Genomic DNA, 22,357 nt, shown 5'->3' with positions numbered 1-22,357 from the left:
ATTTTTCAGAATTTTGCGTTCTTGCGTTGTATGAACATTTTTCTTTCATTATGAAACAGTTTCATAAAATAAATTTGTTCCTTATTCTCTAGCACCGAGGTGAAAATGCGCTAATTATAGCGTTTTGGGAAATTTTGTTCGCAAAAAGCGGTCAAAGCAGTAAACATGTGATTACCTTTACAGAACTTTCGCTAGAACGTACTATCTTGTAAAACATTATTTTAGCCTATGTGCTGCGCAAGAATTCTAAACTAAAAGCCTGAATTTGGGAAAAACGATATTTTTGCCTATTTTTAAACGTTCGTAACACACTAAGGTGGTCCCCCCAAAAATATGCAGAAAAGGGGATATAATTGAGAAGCATAACAGCTTTCTCCACAGAAATTTTAATAACTGTAATTGGCGTCTTTATTTAAAAAAAATTTTGAATTTTAGTTCCACCATTGGATTACGTTGGTTCGCGCTTCGGCTTCACCCTATAGCATGTTGGAGGGAAATGCAAACCAACTGAATGTGGTGTTGTATCCATTATATAAGGTTTTCGGTTGCTGCTTCAGTACTGTATTCTTTTTGTATATTACATACAAACGCGATTTCAAACATAAGTAAAAAACTAACAGTATCATTGGCTTAAATACCCCAAAGCCCCCAATAATAAAAAAGTTGTACAATAATTATTGAATGCAGCTCTGACAGTCAGTTGGCTCAAATAGATATGAAGTCTCAACCATAAGGTTCTGGTGGCTAGATGGTAAGGTGTGTCGACCGACCGTAGTTCACCACTTCTCGTCATGACGCAACAGTGAGTACAGCGGTTCTCCTGCGCGCGTCGTCTCTTTACGCAGGGAAAATAAGAAGTGTGTTTGAGGATCAGCTCGGATGCTCATCGCGGATGAGTTGCTGCTAACCACGCCGCTCATCTTTTCGTCGCAGAAGCTTCAACATATTTTAGCAACTTGCAAACATACAATAATAGAGCCCTGTATCTCCTCATTGCACGAACTGACGGCTACAGATGACAGTTTTTCATTTTGCATGCTTTATTTGTTGCGTGCCGTTTGCCACAAGTAGCAGACGACATGCGCCGCTAAGAACTGTTGTACTGAGCCAATGCCTCCTTTACTAGATGCCTGCCGCGTCCCTAGCTTTCCCATTGGAGCGGAGGTTCCTGTAGTTAAGGGTAGTCACGCAGACGGCGTTCCCTGCCGACCCCGCTTCCTGTTGCGGAGGAAGTGACGATTACTAGGCTGGCGCGCACTCTAAGCTTCACGAAAGACCATGGGTCCTGCCTCCGGGATCGCAAAAGACGCCGCTGACATCTCGGAGGCCGGAGAATGTGATTCAAGTTTCGACCAGCCACCGCAACTAGTGCTCGTAGCCGACCCTGGTGGAGAGGTGAAAGAGGAGAGGGGCCGGAACCAGCTTCACAGCTCACGCGGCAGGCATCTTCTATAGGAGACACTGACTGAGCACTGCGCCGTTTTCGGTCATGATGCGGAGAAGGGGTGAACTACACTCCAGATGGGTCGTTCGACACAGCTACTCCTCTACCCACCATAATTAGGCTGACGTCAACCGAAAAAAAAAAAGCATGAGCGTGGCCATTATCGCATTTATCAGACATGCTTTGGTCGCCGGCTTGGCAGCATCACGAGGTTCAATGCGGTGCAAGTGGCAGAGTCGGAACATAAATGTGAAATAGAGACATGGAAGAATCAAGTGCGTCTTCTGAAGGCAACCAGCATGACGTTGCTCATCCTTCTATTCAAGGCAAGTAAATACCTTCAGTATTTTTCTTGGTTTAGCCGCCGCTTTATGTTAGCTCGCAATCGCCGTTTTACGGTAAGTCATTGCCGTAAAACGAAGTCATCAATGTCGTAAAACGTAGCCAGTAATTGAAATAGGTTCGAGGCATTCTTTCTCCCTATACGAAAATATCAGTATGACCATGCGAACGCACGGAAGACAAAGATTTAGTGGCTACGAGGATCGTATATGAATCACATTCATTGTCTCTTTTACAGAGTGTAAGCTGATTCAGTTGCATGAAGAGACACGCGCAACGTAGCTGGTGCAAAACAAAGAGATGCGCAACGCAATGGACCCAAATTCATTGGGCCTAGTTTGGTTAAGCCTGCGCGCTCAGATCAAACAATTAATATGTCCTTGCTGATGATACTGTTTGTACAGAAAGGCAACGAAAATGTTGACATTTCACGCTAAATTAAAAGTTCGTTTTTGCTTGCTCATTCGTTTTCTTTAGACGGAAACCTAATGCCATGATCTTTCGAACCCAACGGTTGCCACAGAACCTCTCAAACAAAGGAGCAATACTTAATCAGCGTGACGGACCTGAGAGACATTGACCTCCACCTCCTGACCCTCCTCTTGAAACAGAAGAAAGAAGTAATGGCAGTTTGTGGCCACTATTACCAGGTCTACCTGACAAAGAATTCATCATTTCTCGCCTTGAAATGGTGTTCTAACCCATTTCACACACACACACACACACGCACGCACACACACACACACACACACACACACACACACACACACACACACACACACACACACACACACACACACACACACACACACACACACACACACACACACACACACACACACACACACACACACACACACGCACGCACACACACACGCACGCACGCACGCACGCACACACACACGCACGCACGCACACACACACACAGACACACGCACGCACGCACGCACGCACGCGCACACACACACACACACACACACACACACACACACACACACACACACACACACACACACACACACACACACACACACACACACACACACACACACACACACACACACACACACACACACACACACACACACACACACACACACACACACACACACACACACAAAATCGCCGCCGAGCGTCGAGGATTACAGTGGCTCTCGTAAACCGTAACCCTTCTCTAGGCGTGATTCCTACAGGCAGACTGTGCCAAATGTGCTCTCGAATGTGCTACGAGCCGCAAACCACAACAGATTTTGATGCTTCGCTTCCGGAAGATCATGCCTATGGTACAAAAAGCGAAGAAGAATATCCAGTTTTCCCGGACGTTATGATTCCGGACCACGTGAACGAAGCCCTGGTAACCATTGGCGAAAGTCCTGTTAACAGAAAGCGGGAACAGAAACGCAGAGCATCATATGTAAAAAAAGAAAGCCAAGAAAGTTAAGGAGACCTTGGAGAAAACCATTTGTGCGCACCTGAGTTTGGATGAGTCGCGCAGCCCTGCGGCAGACGCGAACTAAGAGTATTCCCTCTGCGACTTCGTTTCATTAATGAATAAATTAATTTGTAAGTTCGCGCAGGAGGAGAATCGCGCAAAGAGAATACAAATACTGACCTTGGGGCGCGCCCGCATCGTGGCCGCCTAAGAAGATTATTAGTTTTTTTTTTGGCGTTTCTGAGCGAGAGGTTCGTAAGGCCGTAAAAGGGAGGTCTGAAAGTGAGACACTCAGTATGCCACCAAAGAAAGGTCGGCCAGTATAGTGCATGAAGTAAAGTTTTCGGTCAAGCAGTGTTTTAGAGCCGACAGTGTTTCAGGCTGCCTTCAAGGAAAGAAGGATGTGCTGCGAGGGCATGAAAAGCGCATTTTGTTAATAAACCTAAAAGAACTCCATGAGAATTGAAGGGAAAACTCTCAAATGACAAGCGACTTTTTAACATTTGCAAGCCTGCGTCCTTCGTGTTGTGTTCTATCTGGCGGCCCCGGCACGCACATGGTTTGCGTTTGTACAACTGACCAAAACTTCGAGTTGATACTACGCCCTTCTGGAATAAAAAAAAAAAACACACAAGAAGGCTTACTGGCGACAACAGTGTGCAATCTGGAGAATGAGGCCAGCATGCTCGACAAATGGGACAAGTGCCCAGGCCTGCGCTGCATTGCAGAATTGCTGGCAAACTGGCTGCTTCATCAGCTGGAACATGGAGGAGGCTTGCAAGTTATATTCCTACCACAGGACGAGGGTTTCGGAAAGATTAATTCACATGCTAAGTAAAATGAAACTTACCACTTCATGTCTAAGCGAGTGGCACAGTACTTGAGACAGCTGAAGGAAAAGGTGTACGACACTTAAGCAACTGTGCTGATGGACTTTGCTGAAAATAACAGTTTCTTAGTACAGGACGCACTGCAGCAATTTCACTAGGGGAACGCACAAGGATCACTGCATCCTGTGGTTGTTTATTACCGACAAACAGACACTTCCTGAAAATTTCTGTCATGTGCTTTTCTGCGATTTCGAACTCGTTAGAACATGACACGGCTTCCGGTTACACATTTCAAGCTGCGGTACTCAAGATACTCACGAAAGGTCTTCCATTCATTAAGCACACTTTCTTTCAGACTGCTCATCCTTCTATTCAAGGCAAGTAAATAACTTCAGTATTTTTCTTGGTTTATCCGCCGCTTTGTGTTAGCTCGCAATTGCCGTTTTACGGCAAGTCATTGCCGTAAAACGAAGTCATCAATGTCGTATAACGTTTATACGTTTATAACGTATAACGGCTTTGCAATATAAAAACAAGAAAAACTTCATTAACCTCTGCTGCCAGAAAACAGATTTCAACATCTCAGCGGAGTGCAACTTCGCCACATCCCATGGCAAGAGTGCCTGGGATGGCGTCGGTGGAACAGTAAAGCGTCTAGCGGTAAAAGCCAGCCTGCAAAGATCATATGACAAGCAAATACTTACACCGCACCAACACTTTACATGGGCCCGGGATAATACGAAAGGTATTAGGACTATTTGGGTGCCGAGAAGTACCACTGAAAAAATGACAGAGCTCTCCGCTAGGTTTAGGAAAGCCATTTGTGTGAAAAGACTGCGCCAGTATCACCAGCTCAAGTCAATCACCAGCTCAAGCTTCACGCTTCGCGTCGGAATGACATCCTTCTCTTCAGCAGAGGAAGTTCACATTTGCGAAACATCAAGCGACCAATTGAACAAACATGGATTTGGTTCAAGCTGCGAATGAGGCCATACAATAAAAGTAATCTGAGAAAATAATTTCCTGAGACGGGACATCAGACAGGCTCTGTGGTGCGTGTCCTATCAAACAATTTTGCCTATTGCTTTCTACTTGGCCCAAAGTAGATGGGAGCATAGTGGGGACATCAAGGCATTTGTGAATCATGCTCAGTAAAGCTGCCTATGAGCTATATTTACTAAATGTATTCATCTTTTCTCGCTTGTTTCACGGTGACTGAATGTGTGCCGTTCAAGTTGTGCTCCAAGTTCACGCTGATGAAAGCGATTTGTGGCACGATCTACCACTTCAGGCATTGGCGCCCGCATACGTATACTTCCAGTAGCATGGAAGTCAGCAATGTCGATCTACCTTAAGTAAGCGTACGTTTCAGATTCAAATTCTTACGAACTCCTGGTGATCTCGGCTTTTATTCCTCACCGCACAGGCCACCATCTACACCACCCTTGTTTGTATTTACCGCCAACATGCTATCAGGTGAAGCCGAAGTGCGAACCAAAATTACGCAATGGAGGGACTCAAATTGAAAAAAAATTTTCTTAATAAAAATGCAAATTACTTTCATTGAAATTTCTGTGGAGAAAGCTGTTATGCTCCTAAATTATATCCGTTTTTCTTCTTATTTTTTTGTGGACCGCCTTAGTGTGTTACCAACGTCTAAACATAGGCAAAAATTGCGTTTTTGCCAAATTCAGGTTTCTTATTTTAGACCCTTCGCGCAGCACATAGCCTAAAATAAAATTTTACAACATAGTACCCTTTAGTGTAAGTTCCGTAAAGGTAATTCCAGATTTTGTGCCTTCATCGCTTTTTGTGAGAAAAGTCTCCTAGAACGCTATAATTTGCGCATTTTAACCTATGTGCTGAGGAATAAAAAACAGTTCTTTTTATGAGACTGTTGTACAATGAAAGAAGGTTCAGACAACGTAAAAACGCAAATTCTGTGAAATTGCGCAACACGGTGAATTTTTCGCGAATTTCTATTTTGCACCTGGTTTTCCACAATTTTGTGAAATGGAAATGGCCCTCACGGTGGCCAAAATTTTTTTTACGCTCAAAATATTTGGGGAAAATAATGGGCAAGTAATGCTTACGTACCTGTAATTTTTCTGTAACTTTTTTGGAGAAATAATTTTTCGTGAGCGCCTTGGTTACGACAGTTCGCGTGGATTAATTGCCCTTCTTTCTAAAGTTCTTGTAAAGCACTCTGGCAATCCTGCGACGGTCGCCAGCGGACAGAGGCAGACACAAAAAACAACAAGGCATGACTGCTCATCACGGTTATCCCTGGAAAAATAAAAATAAAGTATTATTGGGTAAATACTATAGAAATGCGTTAGCAATACGTCGCACCTCTTTGAGGTCCCGGATCCATACCGCGCTCACCACACTGTAAGGTGTTCTTCAGGAGCTCACGCTACACACAGCCTGCTGAAGTAAAAGTGATGGTGGTACTATACATATATATATATATATATATATATATATAGTGAGACAGAGAGAGAAGTTAAGGCGCAGCTCGTAAAAGCCAAAAAGAACCATTAATTTCAATGCTACGGCCGGGGTCGGGCCTTCATGAACCGTGCAATTACAAGTACCAAGACCTCAATTTGTACACCTTCTCTGTAAGGGGGAAGCATATTTAAAAAATAAATAACAAGATAGCGGAGGGCGTCCGGAAATACTAACACGCGTACATTCACTCATGTAAAAAGAGGAGGTTGTTTGCCTATGAATAAAAATACCCGTACTATTAGGGTACACAAGAGTGAGGTGTGACAAATGTAAGATGGAAAGACGCAGCCTGTGGAAGGCAGGGTAGAGGGGTCACATGCCAAGGGTCGCCGCGACCTCTCTCATGCAAGTTATCGCGAATTTATTTTTGCATCACTGAGTCTTGTCCAAGTTCTGAAAGGCTGAAAATCGATGTCCCAATCAAGTCACACGATGATAAAAACACCTTCGCGCTCTTGTCATGCTGACTTCACCATTACTTTGTTATTGCACGCATTATTGATCGCGGCGTTTTCATCACGAGAAACATTTTATTGCCACCAAAGAGGTAACGTTGTGGCGAAACCGGCGTAGAGCCATTGCTCAGAGAAGTCGTCTAGATCTGCATGGCCACTCCTGGCTCAAATCCCATAAACTTTCCCACAATAATTACTACATTCATTCCTAATACACCGTGCATCCCCACTTGGCTTCTCGGCTATCCCTGTCCAATTATTGCCCAATTATTGCTACCCAATTATTGCTTGGTTGGTAAAAAAAGTATAAAAAAAAGAAAGGTTCTCACCAAGGAAGTCATTAGTTTCGTCTGCTGAATTTCTTCTGAGCTTTTAGTAAGTGCTGCGCACATGAGGGGATGCCAGTAGGGGTTAGCAAGGGTTGAATTAAGCGACACGTAATGGTTTCGCATTTGAATTAAACGGTGCTTCTCTGTATAGCAATGCACAGTTTCTCGGCTGGAATTTCCAGTGCGTTCGAGGGAGAAGTGAGATTAATTGACGTCGAATTATGAATATTATGAATTAACTGGAATGAACTGCACACGTTCTGCAATACAGAGATTAGTCTAATTGATCAATAATATTTCAATTATATGCTGTCATCTTGGTCGATTAACATCACTGTAGCAGGGTCATCGAACTAATAGTGAAGGATGTTGGGCCTGTTGGTGGGTAATGACAATAGGGTACAGCGCGAGGAAGACAAGATGGACAAGAGCAGACGCACACCGCGCTAACTTGCTTCAAATTTAGTGAAAGCCGGAGCTGTGTGCGTCCATTTCCCGCCCGTGTTGTCTTTCTCGTACTGTACTTATGGTCATGTCTTGGCGCTCATGTCATCATGACTCCTTGTGCAAAGGGTCGCAAGCTTTTGCCAAAGCCACCGTCATTCTATCATATCGTTACGCTTTCCACCTGGAGATGGAGTGCAAGACCCTTATCATTTCGTATTTAGTGACAACCCGGAACTCTCCAATTCTTGTGACTCTGTCAGAAAGAAACAGTTATGCTTTCCGGGGTCGTATAAGTTACTTCCTTTTGCTACTACTGACTACGAAGATAAGCGCTCGATTGAGAAGAGATTAAAACAAACTGATAACGCCACCACACACAGAGTATCTGGGTCGCGCTATGAAGCTTCTTAAGGATCGGTGAAACACATTCAAGGCATGAGTTGGAGCGCACGTCTTGGTCCGCAAATTACAGCCGTAACAAGAAAACAGCTTTTTTTTAAATATAAAGTTACAGTGCGCTTATTATATGTTTTGCGCATGCTAAGAAGTAATTAATCCTCCTGACTGGGCAACCTTGGGCAAATAACGGCATGACCATGATATTTACATGTTCCGCAGTCAGTATGACTATGAAATCAGCTTAGACCCAAGTTCTTACGAGGTGCACAGATGAGGTCACCGGCTGCTTCAAGTTGCTGGACCATTAGCTGCCCAGGTGTGTGTGTGCGTCCAAGTGCATGGGAGATAGGATACAAAGCATACTTCTTCAGCAACGTCGCGAAAGGAAGTTTTCAAAAAGATCATGCTTCTTCTTTTCGCACGCCTAAGGGCTATGAAAGCTGCAGTAGCAGCAGAAGAATACGAATATTTATGTAAGCTTGCCCAGTTTAAAGTGTGCAGGTGGCCACTAGAGCATCCTATATGGGGTGGTCACACTTAAGTTTTACGGAATTTGAAAATGATAGGATGTTGCAAATAACATAATTATAGTCCTTCAGCTTGATTCTGCAGACAGGCACAGATTATCGGCATGAAAAAGCAAAATACATATTCAAATAATCAACGATAATCTACTAATTACCTTCCTAATTAATTATAATAGAGGCATACATTGCAAGTGATGAATTGTAGCCGGTGAGTTTGTTAGGCGCATCCACTTGGAATGAATTTCCAGAATGGCACCAGTTTGGAGAATGCGCCATAAAGCTCATTGTAAAAATACTCTGGTGGTCCATTTAGTTTTTTAACAAATCGCTCTTTCATGCACTGAAACACAAACGTAATTGGAATGCCCATGTATTTTGTCCCACGCTTTGGGAAATAATATCTCCAGACATGTGCCATCCCCAAAATTAATTGAAAGTGAAATCGTCCTGCAAACGTCCCGCTACAATTCGTAAATTGTAGTATGTCCCGTAGAATAGAAGAATAGAATAGCTTTATTTCCACCTACTTGATGGAGGAGGCTGCAAGTAAAAGCTGCTCCAGTAGAGGCAGCTTGACGAGGCCCGCAGCCCCCCCCCCCCCTACAGAATATTCGGCAACAGCATACATGCAAACACATATGCATCATACATATATATATCTATATATACACTCTCATGAACCCACATACTCGCATATGCGCATGAACACCCATATCCATACAGACCCACTGGTGACTAAATCAAAAAGACTTAGGGTAGCTTGTGTGGTTCTCGTGGTGAGTAGAAATGAAACATGAAAACGCCGCTGAACATTACACACACACACACACACACACACACACACACACACACACACACACACACACACACACACACACACACACACACACACACACACACACATACATACATACATACATACATACATATATATATATATATATATATATATATATATATATATATATATATATATATATACACACATGCATTCATATACCCGTATATGCATACACACTCGTATGCATACCTACATATATACATACACATATACAGAAGCATATATACACACTTATTAATTAGTTAATCGGTCATTAATTAAGAAGGTAATTAATCAAGAAGGTAATTTATCCACTTTTGTGAATTATTTGAAGGAATTTTTCAATTTATTGTGCTCAAATGGCCAACCTCTTGGAATAATCCAGCTCAACGACCAGAACGCACACAATTTTTTTAAGTACCGCGAAACTTAGAAATGGTCACCCTGTATAAGCTCCGACTACTTCTCTGCTACGAAATGTCACAAAATGAAAAAAAGAAACATAATTAAGCCTAAATAAGAACGAAATGCAAAATGCAGTTGAACAAGAGCTCAAGCAATCGTTTCAAAAGCCCTTCCGTGCGCATAGTAGCGACGCCGTCATCTTACCAGAACACAAGTTCAGCCAGTGTGAACATAAAAACGCAGAACCAATGTACTGTGAGACTAAAGGTTACGCAGTACATTTTCCTCGTAGCGTATTATCCAGCTTCGTTTAGGGTACTTCAAAGTGTTATCTGAAGGTTAAACACGTCCGCGTAAGGGAAGAGATTCGGTTGACGCCAATGTGTCTGTGTGAGACGACGGCATGGCTATTATATGACGTCATGATAGCGACAACGATAACTTGACGACGGTGGCACGACAATGACGACGACGACGACGATTGCATTGGCCGATGGCATGTTCTAGAAGGCATGGCGACGTTTGCATGACAACATAATGACAATCTTACGACAATAAAGGCATGACGACGAAGTCATGATGGCGATGACGATGGCAAAACGGACCTAGGCCTAGTGCCTACCAGCGCGACGCACCGTGCAAGGCAGACACTCAAGTAACTGCTGCAAAGCCACTGTACAATATAAGGAATAGTCAGAAAATGCTCCTTTGTTTTACCTAACACTGGGAGTGGGTGTCACAAGTGGCTTCAGAAGTCGCTTATTCAAGCCCCTGTACAAGGACCACTTGTCGATGCTAAACGAAGGAAAATACAAGAATTAAATTAGTGCACAAAACGGGGATTGCAAATGTGCAGGTATGCACAAGTATTGCGGTCACTGCGAAGCTATCACTTAAAGATTGTGCTTTATTCAGGAAGCGTTTAAGTGACGTGGGCTTTTACTTTTTTATCATCATGATCGTACTCACTTATCGTCATCATGACGGTCATCGTCATCGCAAGCTCAACTTGGTCCACTGCAGGACCAGCCCAGACATTTCCAGATAACTCTCTATTTCATGAACTAACTGATTGGACATTATGCTAGCAAATTTTCTAATATCAGGAGCTCTAACGCGCAACGTCGGGGGCATAATTTTTCTTTCGCAGTGCCAAGAGCTTTCAGTTAGACAGTTTGAAGAATTAGAAAAAAAGCAAACAGCATCTTATTTTGACTGCATTTGCTTGACACCCATGTCCACACCTGGTTCACATTGCGTGACACAAACATTTTTTCCTCGCAGGTTTGAAAAGTTCCACAGGACTCAGCTAAATTGGCACTCATGTGGAATAGACTTCTGTGCACTGACTCTGAAATCAGGCTATGTCCTGCCTATCTTTTCTTTAAATCGACGGCGTAGTCTCACGCTTACTCCAGCGTGTAGAAGTATGCATAAGGATTTATAAAACACCCATATAAGCTATCCAAATTTCGCCTTGCTTGCCCATGAACTGCGTCATCCATTCAAAGAAGCGAATATGCAGTAGCACTGCACGATTCCTGCATGCTCTTCCTTAACATATACAAGATCCTGGGATCACCGCACCACGTGAAATGCGCAGGAGAGTTTAGCCATGGTTGCTCATCAGTTATTTGTATGAACGTTCTTCGAGAACGCGGGAAACAAGCTGCGACTTCCAGCATTGGTTCCACCACAATGTTTCGACAACTGCTAGACGCCGCACACATGATCTGATCTATCGCGTGCAGAAGGGCTACACTGTTCTGCGAAACGCTGTTGGCCTCATAGCAAGCCGTGCGCTGCGTTTTGTTTAGATGATTAAACCGGCTTTTGAGGGGATATATTGTGTTCTACCTACAAGCGATAAAATAATGACAGAGACTAAACGGCCACTTTGAATTGTTGCCCCTTGACATGTAGGGGCGATATTTGTTCTTTCATCGCCTACTATCGCAAGATCAATAGATGAGGTGCTTTCCCAGGCTCGCCAAACACAACAAGCATCGCACAGGCGCGCTTTCAAACGACGCGTGCCAGCTGACCCAAGCTTCACCTCACCAAGGCTCACCAACCACATCCAAGCGCAGATTCGCGGTGTTATAAGGTTTCTCCATCAGCTATGCAAATAACAAAAACACGGTTCTAAGCATCGATCCAGCAATCAGCCGCCGAGGATTCATACAGCTGAGCCGGCCAGCGTCGACTTCAGTCGGCGCGAGGTGATGGTTAGTTCCTCCTTGACCCCCAAGGGTCGCGCGGCTTGATGTACGCGCACACGACCCCTGCAGGCGTCAGACGATCATAGCAGGTCACGCCTAATTGGCCGGCGCGCTTTCTGTCCCCGCATCCGCCGGGCTGCGCCGCCGCCTCAGGCACCGCTGAAGGTGAAGGACGATAGCTCGCTGAGGCCACAAGCGGGGGTGTATGCAAAGTTTTATGCGCGTACGTTCTGCGATCGTTCTTTTTGTGGTCTTTCTGCTAGCAAAGCGAACGAAAACATTACTTTATTCCTTTAGTTTCACTTGTGGAGAGGTCACTGGGGAAAGTGCGAGCTCGGAGGATTTTGGAACGGTTGCGACGTGTACATTTGCAGGTGTCGTAATTACACGGGCATGTCGCTGTGTTTGCGCGTCGTGTAGGTGCGCCAGCGCTTGCTGCCAACAGAACCTTTTCAGAAAAAGACAGAAATGTCGGGATGACGCATGTCCGCAAGAGAGAGAGAGAATGTATACAAGGGAGAACGACGGCCGGCAGACGGAAGCTATGCGTATATAAAGGGGCAACGCGTACAGCACCTCCGGGAGTTTGACTTCACGGAGTCTGTGACGTTCTCGTCTTCTGTGCTGACAAACGGAGACGTGTTTCTAGCCTTCGGCTGAAGCGGGATTCTAACATGGTGAGGACTCGGCCTGTGCTGGTGCTTTCTTCTGGTATCCGACTGACCTTCGCATGCTTTCTCCCATTGTTCCAATGAAATTGATAATTGGGACAACTTCGCCTGTTAGCAATGTCATCGTCATCATCATTAAGATACGCCTAATTGTGTTCACTACAGGAAAAAGAAATTACTTAACGTGGCGAGAAAACGCGCTTTGAGAGGCGCCGTAGTGTGGGCCCGGAATACCTTTGACCACGATTCTGTTAGGTACACCAAAAGAGTTGTATTTGCATACCGCCCCCATCGGAATACGGCCGTCGTGGCAGGAAAACGAACCCGCGTACACGTTCTGAGCAGTACAACACCGTAACCACTGAGCTGTCACGGTGGGCACTGCAGGTGAGCATGATCCTTTATTGCAATCTCTACAAATCTCTATATAAGAGCACCATCTTGGAAGATTTTGATCTAGACTACGTTTTCTTCCTGAATTTCAGTATTCATTTGATTACTTTCAAAGACCACCAGCTCTTGCTGCTGTGTTTAAATCTACCTTGCTTAAATCTACGTCTGCCTAATGATAGCAGCTGGTTTGTCAACGAGTGTTTGTCCTCAAATTCACGAGGCTATCCTTTCATCTCTGAACGAATATGCGCATAGAATTTCTTGAGGAGGTATAGGACCTCACAGCTATAGCGAGATATTGATTATAATGGTAGATGGGGAAGGGGGAAAGATTCACTGAACTTCTGCATTCTAGCCAGCTAATCAGAGTTGGGAAGAGGCGAACGAAAGAAACCGCCAATAGGTCAGCGGCATGGTATGCCGCCACTGCTGAAGCATTATCTCTGTTTGACCACCCGTGATCCCGACCACAGCCGCAATCGAGCTGGATTTCGGCCGTGTCCAGGTCAAGGTGCCCGCGCAGCGGCGCGTCTATGTCTCTAAGCCGACGACAGTGCCGCAATGATTAATCTTGCTACATTCCGGAGGTGCCCTTCGGGGCGGAAAAGAGTTGGGGCATGGCTGCCTGATCAACTAACAGAATAAAATGCTACGTTAGGCACCTTGATTGAGGCAGATTTGCGTAAGATATCAGAAAGAAAGATTTATTGATGAAAGTCAATAGGGGCGAGTCAAGATTGACGAGAGTCAAAGCAACGTAGTAGTGTAATGGTTTTCCTTAACTTGCACCGAATAATTTGGAGCGCTTTTGAATCTTTCCTCGATCAGAATTCAGCGGCTGCAGCAGGGAATCCATGCCGTGGCTTTGTACTCAGTATTAGCACACCATAGCCACTACATGCGAAAATGGCGTTAATTTTAATAAATGTCTTGCCAATGGCCGATATCACAATAGATAAGTGCCGCAATGATTAATCTTGCTACATTCCGGAGGTGCCCTTCGGGGGCGGAAGATAGTTGCGGCATGGCTGCCTGATTAACTAACAGAAATAAGAGGCAAAAGAACTACCATAAAAACGAGTTTATGCCATTTATAAACCAAAAAGCAGAAAAAAAAGCAACTCCTGGACTACTTTCTCTGACATTGAAGGCAAAGCTACAGAAGCAATGCGCGTGCATGTAAGAGCGCTCTTGAAAAAAGTCCCACATTCTCATCCGCACTAATCAGAGCTGGAGAGGGGCAGATAGTTACATCTTATTTACAACAGTAAAATAGGACGAAATAGAGCAGTCAGTGATAAATATGACGGTCCCTGCTTTTCTTTTCCGCGCTTGGGCTAATGTCGAACTGTCAGGTGTGGAAGCCACGCAGAATCGGAAGCTGTTCCAAGAAACCAAAAGTGGTGTCAAACGCTGCCGGAATACTTGGCGCTGCAACATACGTGCAGACGCTCCACCTCCATAGTTTTCCCTTCATTACCACGAAAGGTTGCCTACGCGAAAGACAGTTGGGTTGACACCCTGCACCCGCATTATATCGTCGCAAGCACTGATGTCGTAACATTAGGAATTGTTCTCGCAGCATGAGCTGATTACACTGGGCTTAAAACCAACTCTATATTGCATGTTTATATACGAAACGAAAGACTACGATAAAAGACACCGGTAGTCAACGAAACTAATTTTAATTACTGGCATGGGCGTAAGATTGCTGAACGTTTTCTGAAGAAAGAATAACATATTAACTGTGATAGCTTGTGTAAGGTTGCAAATTGTACCTTATATGTCTGGAAGAGCGATTAAAAGCTAAGTCGATGTCAAAATCAGTTAGACTTTTCCTGATGTGTGTGGAGCACTCGGTTACGATTCTCTAAGAAAACACTACATGTGACTAGTCAGTCCATTTCTCAAGTTAATTCAGATAAAAGCGTCTTTTCTTTGCTTAAACGTGCAAATACAGGTTTAACACCGCAATTTTCCCTTTTCACTTTTTATCCTCGATTGCTGCTTGATAGGGTGGCATTTGGAATGTACAGCATACTCCTTTTTTTCGTATTCGAAGTCTTGACCGTTAGCCGATGACTTGATGCCCGGTATCCCTTATTGTCCCGCCTATTTCGCATAAGACAACCCATAAAATTTTAGGAATAATTCTTGACCACCACTTCTGCTGGAGCCCTCAAGTAGTCTACTCGAGGACGAGACGCATCTCGATCATCCACCTTTTCAAGATCGTCACTGGAAAAGCCATGGGGACAGTTGGTGTGGTCTACGTCCCAACTGATGAGAGTGCGTTTCATGGGTGTTTTGCGTTATATCCCTCCTGTGCTATCAAGCTTCCGGAATTAACATCTCAGAGTGCTTGACAGTATGCAAGCCCAGACGCTCAGGACCAGCCTTTGTCTTTCGCGAAGCCCCTCAACACCCACAACAATGGCCATCGCCAGAGGTCATCCCATCAGTATGTACATACCGCCATTGACAAGCTGAAAACGACACCTTCAACGCCTTTCCCGGCTCCAGTCTTAACGCCTTGATTTTCGATCGGAAAGTAGACGAGGCACAACATATCCAAGCAGTGCAGCCTCCTACCATTCCTCTCTTTCATACGATTTTGCAAGATCACCGCGTGCATTGCGGCGTCTCCGGCACCCAAAAGTGCTTAGTTGTAAAGCTTCATTCGAAGAGTTGAAAAGAAGTCAGACTTCTTGATTTTTGCCGCAAGAAAAGCCACTATTCATATACGACACGATACGTACTCCAATTGAGTTAAAATTTATTCAAATTCCAAGTTTATTTAAATGCTTTTGCAAACATATTTTTTTTACAAAGTAAATGTAACACAGAAGGAGGGCCCAAAGTAGAAACTGTTTAAGGGCACTCATGCAAGCATTCATTCACGCTATTCTAACCAGCTCCACTTGTGCGGTTGTTATTCCGTCGTTGTCAATCTACAAAAAGTTCAAATCCAACGTCAGTCACGTCACAACATCGACAGGGTCCGAACTCGTCGCCCTTCGTAGAGCAGTCATTTATGTCAATTGAGAGCCACCAACAGTCTGAGCTATATTCTGCGATTCAAAGGCAACACGCAAAGGCCACTCCTGTGGAGATGGCTTTTAAACCGTTATTTATGACGGAAAATGGATTTAGTGTTTAGAGTAGTGTCCTATTAACGCGATCCTTGTGCCAGAGCCACTTAATATAATTTAGGCCTCCTTTGAGTGCGGACGCTACCGCCTTATTCGATACAGCTTTGCTAAGCGAGTGTATGTGCGTGTTTATTTTCTCTTTACGTGTGGCAATTTGTGCCTCTTACGTCGATGAGCCTGTTTGTCCGAAGCACTCGGTATGACTCCTGCGACCATGGCGCGTGCTGTAACTTATGGCTACCTTGCGAAATAGTAGTTTCTTAGACGGTCGCACTTTGCCAGTTTCATCGTGATGCAAACTCATGGCTCGTTGATTATGATAACTCATGGATAAACTCATGACTCGTTGAATCTCCATGTTAGAAATTTGGCGAATTGATGTTTATTTCATCGATTACTACTTATTTATTCAATAGTTTCGTAGGAGATCCTTCCTATGAATTTCGCATTACGTCGGCGGTCTACAAGTTCTATTCAAATGAGAACGCAGGTTAGAGAGTGCCATATACGTTTCGTCTAGTAAAGAGAAAATATTGGTGCCTCCCGTGAGCATCATAAAGACGCACATACAGGACTCAGACGTTGTTTGTACAAGACACTGTTCGGTTAGTAGACTTTCTCATGATGGCGCAAAATTTGCATGTCAAAATTCCGGCTTCATGAAAGTGCCACAAGTGAAACCTGGGAAACGCGCTGCTTTCCATGTGACATAGCTTTGCAGGAATGAATCCAATGCCGTTGTACGAATTCATTTAATCTCTAGGAATAGTTATTTCGCACGTTCAAAATATCTGGTCTTTTAGTGTGACTGTGGGATTGCGTACCTGATCATGTTAACGTGCTGTGCTGGCTACACGCGTACTGGTCGTTCTCATCTGGTTCAAGCTTCACCGCAACAAGTTCCTCTTTGTGGTTCAGATTTGCACTTTACTAAGAGTATACTGTAAGCGTGAGATGGTTTCTTTCGAGGACGCACCTTCTCATTTTAGACTGTTCTTTATTCACCATTGCAGCTTCCGCGGAACCACCGCGGTATCCCACTAACTATAACGTTTCGCTGTGGAGTTCGAGGTAATGGGTTTGATCCCCGCCGCAACGGCCACATATGATATGAGAAAAAAATGTGAAAGAAGGTGCGTGCACTTAGATTTAGGTGCGCTTTAAAGAAACCTATGTGGTCAAAATTGTTCCGGTGTCTGCACCAAGGCGAGCCTCAAATTCAGATATTATTTTGTCATGTAAAACCTCAGAATTTATTAAATTCAGCTTGCTTGCACTGATCTAGCTGAGATAGAAGATTATTTTGTTATATGCCGGTGTCGATACAGTCATGTGGCTTCTGGTATTTCATATCCGTGTTTATAATTTTCATGCGTTCAAGGCAAAGATGGTGATTCTGCTAGGCCTCGTCGTTGCAGCCGTGACCATGGTGCACGCGCAACAGGTGAGTCAATTTTTTTTTCTATTGACTTCGGAGCGTAAAGATTAAGTTCTACGTTCTGAAAGGGTTGCACAATCTTTAGAGAGAACGTGAAAGACGAGACAGGGCTTGCTTCCCAGTAATCGAGGTGAAAGATCGTTTGCGCACGCTCGTTCAGGCGCATCTCTACGCAATCATTAAAGAAAAAACACACAGCAGAGAAAACGCGATACGATTGGAAATAGACAGAAGATAAGACTTTCTGGCAACCACCAGCTTGTAGAAATATACGCTCAGAGGGATCATATCCCATGGCTGAAACAATATCTGTGCAAGTTATAGGGTCATTCTGCACGTACAAAGGCGTAGGGCTTAGTATGTTTTGCCAATACTGAAATATATGAGGAAATGGAGCAAAACTTATTTTGCTGCTGCAAGTCACCTTTACCGTTTATAGGGAGGAGTGCATTTCTGAAGTGTGCGAAATTCGTTTCGTTAACGCTAACTAACCAGTTTTCAAATATCTATCTAATTGCTTAGATGGTACTCACAAACGTACTCACAAACTTCTTGAGCATATCGAGAAATCTCCAAATTAAGCGCTACTGGCAGGCTGACTTCTACGCCAGTTACCAAATTTAAGGGCGCAGGGGCTACTTAGCTGTTATATTCCTTAATACCGAACACTGCTTTCTGGCACTGCGCAGAGGTAACTGTTCTAACGCTCGCGGTTTCTCCACATCTATCGCTAAGTGACTAAATAAAAAATCTCTATTTATTTAGAATGTCAACAACAACAACAACAACAACAACAACAACAACAACAACAACAACAACAACAACAACAACAACAACAACAACAACAACAACAACAACAACAACAACAACTTAGAAGTGTGCTACCATGCAAAATCACAGCCAAATTTCAAGCGAATATGTTACTTTCGGACACCGAATTTGCAAATGCCTGCTTTAAACCACCAAATTTGAAGCTTAGCTAGCCCCACGACTTGTACCATATTTATTTTTGCAAAGTTAGACTCGCTGCTTCACTCTGTCCTTCGAGGACCCCAGCAAAACATGAATCGTGACGTAATTAACCTACACACGTCAAACCCTGCGGGCATGTTGAGGCATAACGTGCCTCCTCAGTTTACACAAGACACCGGGAAAACTACTGGCGCATGGAAATAGGAGGAAAACGAGTATCAGTAATAATTTGGGATGGTGCCCAATACAGAGACTTTTACTCGTTGGAATCACCTGCACTTTTTGTCGAAATGCCAGATTTCTCGGATTTGGTACAGCTTTTATTGGTGTAATAGAGTTATATGTAATTGAATTGGGGTTAATACAGGAGGAGGTCCCAGAGTCGGCGACTGTACGCAGACCATTTATAATAATAAACGTAGTAGAAACAATTAATTGCAACTTGAATTATATAAAAAATGAAGCTTTGTTTTATGACATGCAGTATAGGTGGAACAATGACAACTGCTAACAACAAGAACACCGTAAGATCTTTTTACAGGGAATAGAATAATATGCAATAAAAGTTTCAATCCAAATGCAAACATACAATGCACAACAACGGTAAACAAGATGGCGATAAAGAGCCAATAGAAAGTATGACAACCGAAACTTCAGCAGCATAAAAAAGACAGTGGGGAGTTCTAAAAAAGTAATCAGCTACGAAAGCCGCAATGAAAAAAAGTTGCCCAAATAGGTAAACTTTAAAAAGAAACAACAACAACGCAGCAAATAGAGGAAAATATTTTTTACATATCAAGAACGTGAGATAAGTAAGAACAGTGTACAAGCAAGAACAGCTATTATTATGAACCAGAATGTAGTAAAATGTAACAGCCGGACCTCGCCTGATTTTTAATTGGTATTTATCTACTAGAGGGTGCATCTAGGCGTGTAGCACACATGTTCATTTGCAAGGTCACTGCTGTTGGCAAAACTAATAATAATAAAAGAAACTGGTGGTGTCTGCGGCAACACTGTCAATGCTTGAGAAATAGAAGATGGTGGGAAGGAAATGCAGAGAAGGGAGGTTAACTAGGTTTTGTCCAGTTGGCTACCCTATACTAACGAGTGTGAAGCGGTGTTAAACGAAGCTTACTTTGATGTTAACTGCAATATTTTCACTTCTGCACTTCCATATTGCTCAAAGCTCCTCGCTCAATCCAAGCTCTGTTCCGATTCCGTTCACTTAGCGTCCTTCTCTACACTCGGCTGCTTCTGTGGCCGACTGTTCCCTTCTGTGTAGCCGACAACTTCACTTTTATGTCGCCGATTTTCCACCCCTTCCTGCCTCTTGTTCTGCTTGCCTATTCAGACACATACCATGTTGCACGTGCCCATCCTGGGTGGGGGGGGGAGGGGTCGGCCAATTCAGTTCTTATACCTAGCTCGGCATACCCCGTTGCAAACAATCAGTGACCCAATTTGTCTATTCGGGCGTATACCCACTGGCCCTTGTCCAGTGGCCAAAGTGACGGTATACCCTGCTAGGCGGCAACCAACAGCCAGCACACACAAAAAAAGAGGGGGGGGGGTCGAAAGATGCCAAGAAAGCTTCGCTTTAACAGAGTGAAAAAGAAAAGACAGGCTGCTTTCTGTCGCGCAACTCTCCCTTACAAGTATGTCTAACACAGCACGCCATGAAAAAGCTTTCCTGGAAAACAGGAATTCAGCTCAGCCACGAGACAGGACAATGCGCAAGCTGTCTAAACACTCAGGCACTCAAAAATCTCTTACCTTCACGTAATGCAGACGAACTTGTGCAGCTAGCTAAATTACACAGTGCTGCCAAGTTTTCATTGCTGATTCATCTGTGTGTGTGTGTGTGTTTCACGTTCGCTCGCCAGGACCAAAGCGGAGCGTACCAGTTCAGGTACGACGTAAAGGACCCGGAAGGAGGCAGTCACTTCCACGAGGAGTCGAGCGACGCGGGGGGCGCCCGACGCGGCTCGTACGGCATGACCAACAAGGAGGGACAATACGTCAAAGTTGAGTACACTGCCGACGACAACGGCTACAAGCCGGTCATCGACAGCAACGTGCCCGGAGTGTCGCGGCAGGGTTGAGCACGCATGCAGCAGACACGACAGGACGCATCGCAGCGCAGGGACTTTCGGCAGCGGCATCGGTGCTTTCAATTCCATGACTTCATTTCTCACTCCTCGGAACAGTAACAGTTGCTTCCGGCCGGCGCAGAACATCGTTGTGATTATGGATGTTTGGAATATAAAGGGAATCGCTTACAAGATACCGTGTACGTGTCCCTATTTTCTGTGGTGGACGCTGCCTGGGCGAATGTTCAGTATTGCACTGCGCTGAAAAAAACAAAGGTGGGTGGAAGTCGCCAGAGCGCAATAGCCAGTCCGTTTTCTTAACATCCCCATATTCGTGCTGTAGTTTACTGAATGCCACAACACCGGAGACATGGGCTCCCACAAGAGCGCTGGTAGCGGTATATTGGGGTCACTTGTCTAATGATAAAGTGTCGCGAACATTTTTGTGCCTATATGCTGTTCTTTTCCAGGAAAAAAAATAGAGCAACTGTGCATTCATGAATGTGATGTAGCTGGCGCTCTTGTGGTAACAGCTACATTGCATATTGCCTGTGATTGCAATAATTCATTGCATGGTAGTGGAAGTCGACATTGAAAGATGGTGCCACTAGTGGTAATGCAAATGTCTACGCCTCGGGAGTGTCGTAAATGGAGTTTGCATGCACGGGAGAAGCGAAATCTCTCGCATCCTAGGTAAAGTAGGACACTGCGGAAACGTGTTTCGGTGTGCGTTAGCGCTTATTCATTCACAAGGGAGTGGGGGGGGGGGCGGCAAGGTTCGAGACAGAGTGATTCTATGATTCGAGAAGAGGCCTCTTGAAGTGACTGGGTGACCTTTCACCTCGCGTTTGCCTTTGCTTTGTTTTGTGTAACATCAACTTATCAGTGGCCGCACCCGACATCAAGGGAGTCTTAGTTAAGTCAGACAGTGGAGCTGAGACTGTGTGATTCTTCATCATTGCGAGAAGATAATTAAAACACTCGTGGCTGGGCACTCCGGAACGCCTGCGCACAAACGCAACTGCCCAAAAGCAGCGCTGCCTCCGGTAGTCGGCGCTCACAGGCACTGACGCACACCACCGTCCCCGCGTTCTACAAAACAGACGGGATGTACTGTAGCGACGTGTTGCATAGTTATTACCAGCAGGCCTTTTCAGGTTGATCACGTTGTACAACTTCAGTTGAAATTTGCGTGGGGTCTTCTACAAAGGTGTCACATAGTGTACTCGAACTCTCAAGTTGGTCCCGTCCATGCCGTATACGCAATGAACGCAATATAGTGTTAATGTGGTTGAAGAACTGAAGCACAATGCGCGCTCTCACGCTGCACGATTTTGTTAAATGTCTCCACAGTCCGAGTAAGGTGGGGTCATATAGAGATTTGTAAAAAGCATAACTTGGCCATCACCTTCATGTGATAGTTATATTTTTTTTAGGTTTTAGCGTGCTTAATGGAGAGTACTAGAACTACT

The 22,357-nt window shown here is 44.4% G+C and overlaps 1 protein-coding gene across 1 annotated transcript; it reads left to right on the top strand.

Annotated features, from left to right (window-relative positions):
- The first annotated feature begins 12,734 nt into the window (after positions 1-12,734).
- LOC142585004 (adult-specific rigid cuticular protein 15.7-like) lies at positions 12,735-21,079 on the top strand. Its single transcript, XM_075695425.1, has 3 exons — positions 12,735-12,843; positions 17,764-17,826; positions 20,679-21,079. Exons 1-3 carry the CDS (start codon positions 12,841-12,843, stop codon positions 20,895-20,897), a joined length of 285 nt encoding a protein of 94 aa, XP_075551540.1. The 5' UTR covers positions 12,735-12,840; the 3' UTR covers positions 20,898-21,079.
- Positions 21,080-22,357: the final 1,278 nt, after the last annotated feature.

Source organism: Dermacentor variabilis, chromosome 6 (genome assembly GCF_050947875.1).
Source record: "Dermacentor variabilis isolate Ectoservices chromosome 6, ASM5094787v1, whole genome shotgun sequence".
Lineage (NCBI taxonomy): Eukaryota > Metazoa > Arthropoda > Arachnida > Ixodida > Ixodidae > Dermacentor > Dermacentor variabilis.
This window is presented reverse-complemented; position numbering and strand designations above follow the sequence as displayed.

Coding starts and splice junctions, on each gene's coding strand:
- LOC142585004 (XM_075695425.1), top strand. Junction 17,827..20,678: donor CCATGGTGCACGCGCAACAG/GTGAGTCAATTT, acceptor TTCGCTCGCCAG/GACCAAAGCGGAGCGTACCA.